This window comes from Empidonax traillii, unplaced genomic scaffold (genome assembly GCF_003031625.1).
Source record: "Empidonax traillii isolate 1590-97213 ecotype Southwest subspecies unplaced genomic scaffold, ASM303162v1 scaffold822:size278920, whole genome shotgun sequence".
NCBI lineage: Eukaryota > Metazoa > Chordata > Aves > Passeriformes > Tyrannidae > Empidonax > Empidonax traillii.
In genome coordinates, this window is record NW_020956015.1 from 74,147 (window position 1) to 77,867 (window position 3,721).

At 45.1% G+C, this 3,721-nt stretch overlaps 1 protein-coding gene across 1 annotated transcript in view; it reads left to right on the forward strand.

Annotated features, from left to right (window-relative positions):
- Window positions 1–2,341, forward strand: part of LOC114066877 (IgGFc-binding protein-like) — a 14,669-nt gene extending 12,328 nt beyond the window's left edge. The window contains exons 11-13 of the mRNA XM_027901920.1: window positions 414–794; window positions 1,038–1,324; window positions 1,803–2,341. Of these exons, the coding sequence (XP_027757721.1) occupies window positions 414–794; window positions 1,038–1,324; window positions 1,803–1,860 (726 nt within the window). The 3' untranslated portion in view covers window positions 1,861–2,341. The remainder of the gene's footprint in view (window positions 1–413; window positions 795–1,037; window positions 1,325–1,802) is intronic.
- Window positions 2,342–3,721: the final 1,380 nt, after the last annotated feature.

Genomic DNA, 3,721 nt, shown 5'->3' on the forward strand with positions numbered 1-3,721 from the left:
GAAACAAAAAAAAAAAAAAAAAAAAAAAAAAAAAAAAAAAAAAAAAAAAAAAAAAAAAAAAAAAAAAAAAAAAAAAAAAAAAAAAAAAAAAAAAAAAAAAAAAAAAAAAAAAAAAAAAAAAAAAAAAAAAAAAAAAAAAAAAAAAAAAAAAAAAAAAAAAAAAAAAAAAAAAAAAAAAAAAAAAAAAAAAGAAACTTAGTGGGGAAAATGGAAAATTACTGGAAAAAAAAATACAAATAACAGGGGAAAAAATATAACTAACAGAGAAAAAATTACCATTAACTGGTTGGGTTTCCCAAACTCCATCAAATCCACCTGAATTTCTTACTCTGACATTTCACCCCCCGGGGAATTTGGGAATTCCCCTCAAAATATGGGAGATGGATCTTAACCTCTGAGATTTCCCATTCCAGGCAGGAGAGACTGTCACCTTCAACAACTGCTCCAAGGAATGCCACTGTCACCCATCACGAGGACTGGTGTGCCGAGATATGCAGTGTAACCCAGATCAGGTGTGTGTCACCCGCGATGGGGCACAAGTGTGCACCAAGAGGGAAGGTCACTGCCGGCTCACACCTGGAGCCATCCTGACCACCTTTGATGGCGTCTCCGGGCTTCTGCTGGCCAGTGGCACCTACAAGGTGTCAGCCCTCTGCGATGAGGAGGCACCTGACTGGTTCAAGGTGGTGGCAGAGGTCAGTGACTGTCGCGACACCAATGTCCCCGCAGCCACGGCTGCCATCGTCTTCGTCCGTGAGGGCGTCGTAAGCGTCAACGGCAACATGGAGGTGTGGGTGAGTGGGCAAAGCAAGAAGTGAGGGTGTAGGGGTGGTTTGGGTCATTCTAGAGAGACCTGGGCACTAATCTTTTTAGATATTACCCATTATTTAGCTCCTTCACCCAAAATAAAGTGGTTATGCTCAATAATTAGCCATTTTTGCAAACAAAAAGAGTGATTTTGGCTAATACGGAGTGATTTTGTCCACGAACAAACTGGAGTTTTATCACATTTTTGGGGATTTTCTGGAATTTTCCAGGTCAATGGCCTCTTCACCCGCCCTCCCGCCACCATCTCCAATTCCGTCTCTGTGACCTCATCCCCTGGGAATGTCACAATCACCCATCATTCTGGGGTGTCTGTCACAGTCACTCGTGGTGGGGAGGCAACCATCACTGTGGCCTCGAACCTGGCCACCCGTCTGTGTGGCCCCTGTGGGAATTTCAATGGACATCTCAGAGATGACCTGAAGCTTCCAGATGGACGTGATGCCCAAAGTGTTGGTGAGGTGGTGGACATGTGGAAATCCCGGGATTTTGCTGGATGGTGAGTAATTCCTAATTTTTTTACCCCCAAATCCATGGTTTTTTTCATCCAGAAATTTGGGAATAATGTTGATGGGGGAGGGGATGGGCAGACTCTGGAAGAAATTTTCCAGTTTCTCTGGTTTCATCCGCAGCGACTGAGGAGGGATCCTGCAGGAACAAGCCTGGTAAGCAAACTCTTTGCCCAAAAATGAGCCATTTTTCACAATAAGGGGCCTTTTTTTCCCCTATAATGGGATATTTTTCCCAACAATGAGCCGTGTTGCACAATAGTTACCATTTTTGAGCACCAAATGAGCCATTTTTGCCCAATAATGAGTCATTTTCCCCCAAATCAAGCCATTTTGCATAATACTGATCCACTTCTACATAGTAATTACCCATTATTTATATATTATTATTCCATTTTGCACAATAATTCCCATTTTTTCCAGTCATTTTTTTCTGCCCAAAATGATACACTTTTCTCTCTGTTCCAGCCAAATCTCCCACCAGATCCGTCAGGAAGTTGATGCTCCCATCTATCCTGTCCCATAGGCAGATCCAGCTCTAATTTCCCCAAATTTAGGAAAATTATGGATTTTGCCTCAAATCCATGAAATTTTCCTGGATTTTCCCAAAAGGATCATCTCCATGTGGATGCAGATGCCAAAGTGTCCCATCTGACCCCTGGAACCCCCCAAAAATACTAAATTCAGGTCAAAAAGCCCCCAAACCGCCTGCTTTTTCCCCTATAAAACTTATATTTCCATTGGATGGTTATGATACAACAGTCAATAAATGCTTTTAAAGGTTTTTTTTGAGGGTGGATTTGAGGTTTATTTGTTAATTTTGAAAACTGGGGGATCATGATTCTAAAGTATGTGGGAGTACAGCTCCCAAGCATGAGGCACTCTGACCCCTAAGTGTGGGGCAACGTTATTCCCAACCAGGGGGGGAGGAGGGGGAGAGTTGTGACCCCAAGTGTGGGGCATTGGGATCCCCATGTGGTTCAAATTGCAACGCCAAATTGTGGGGCATTCTGGTCCAAGGATAGAGCACTGTGAGCCACAAAGTGTAGGATGTTGCCACAAAGTGTGGGGTATTGCAACTACAAAATGTGGGGCACTGAGACCTCCAAGTCCGATATACTGAGGCCCCTAAGTGTGGGTCACTGTGACACCAGGTATGGGATATTTGACCCTCAAAGTATGCACACATGACCCCCAGGTACAGAATGCCTTGACATCAAAGTGTGGGACAATGTGACCCAAAATGTGTGGTCCTGTGGCCCCTAAGTGTGGAGCACTGTTAACCCAAGCATGGGGCATCGTGACCCCCAGTGTGAGGCCCTATGACCCTGAAACATGGGATATTTTGACCCCAAAGTCTAGGGCACTGTGACCCCCAAGTGAGGGACATTGTGACCCCAAAATATGTGGCAATGTGATCCTTAGGTGTGGGGCAATGAGTCTCCAAAGAGCGGGGCAATGTGACCTCCAAGCGTGGGGTATTTTGACTCCAAAGTGTGAGGGTACCATGACCCCAAAATATGGGACAATGTGACTCCTATGCATGGGACAATATAACCTATAAGTGTGGGTCATTATGTGTACCACTGCAACCCCCATATGGGGCATTGCAACCCAAAGAGTGGAGGAGGTCTTACCCCAAAGTACTGGGCACTGACCTCCAAGTGTGGGACATTGTGACATCCCAAGTTTTGGTCCTTGTGACCCACAGCTGTGAGGCACTGTGACCTCCAAGTGCAGGGCAATACAACCCACAGTTGTGGGGCAACATGCCTTCCAAATGTGGGGTAATGTGACCTCCAAGTGTGGGGCACTGCAACCCTCAAGTGTGGTGCATTGTGACCCCCACTTGTGGGATGTTTTGACCCCAAAATGCGGAGTGTTTTGACTCAAAACTTCGGGCCGCTATGACACTAAAGTGTGAGGCACCACAGCCCAAATCAAGCCCTGCCCCCCTCATCTCCCCTCTCTCTGCTGAATCACCCCTCTTCTCCTTCCCCCACTTTTCTCCATTCCTGTTCTATTCCCATCTGGATTCTTGGCCACTCAGGCTGTGGGAGGGGGACCACCAGCTCCCTCTCAGTTTACCTCCATGGGAGCAGGGTATTGGGTGTCTCCCACCCTGCCTTGGAAGTTCCCAGATTTCCTCATTCTCGCCTAAAAATAATGACAAATACTAAAACCTTGGCAGTGGGATCCAAGATTCCCAGAAATCTAGGAGGACCTGGCAACATTCTCAGATACTTTTGCAACAATTTGGGTCTTGCCAAGAAAACTCAGAATTTTCCTGAAAAATTGCTGCAAGAAGCTGATTTTTAACCATTTTTTCCCCCTTTTTTTTTTTTTTTAACCTCAAAATCTGGAATTTTTGGGGAGATGGATCCAGT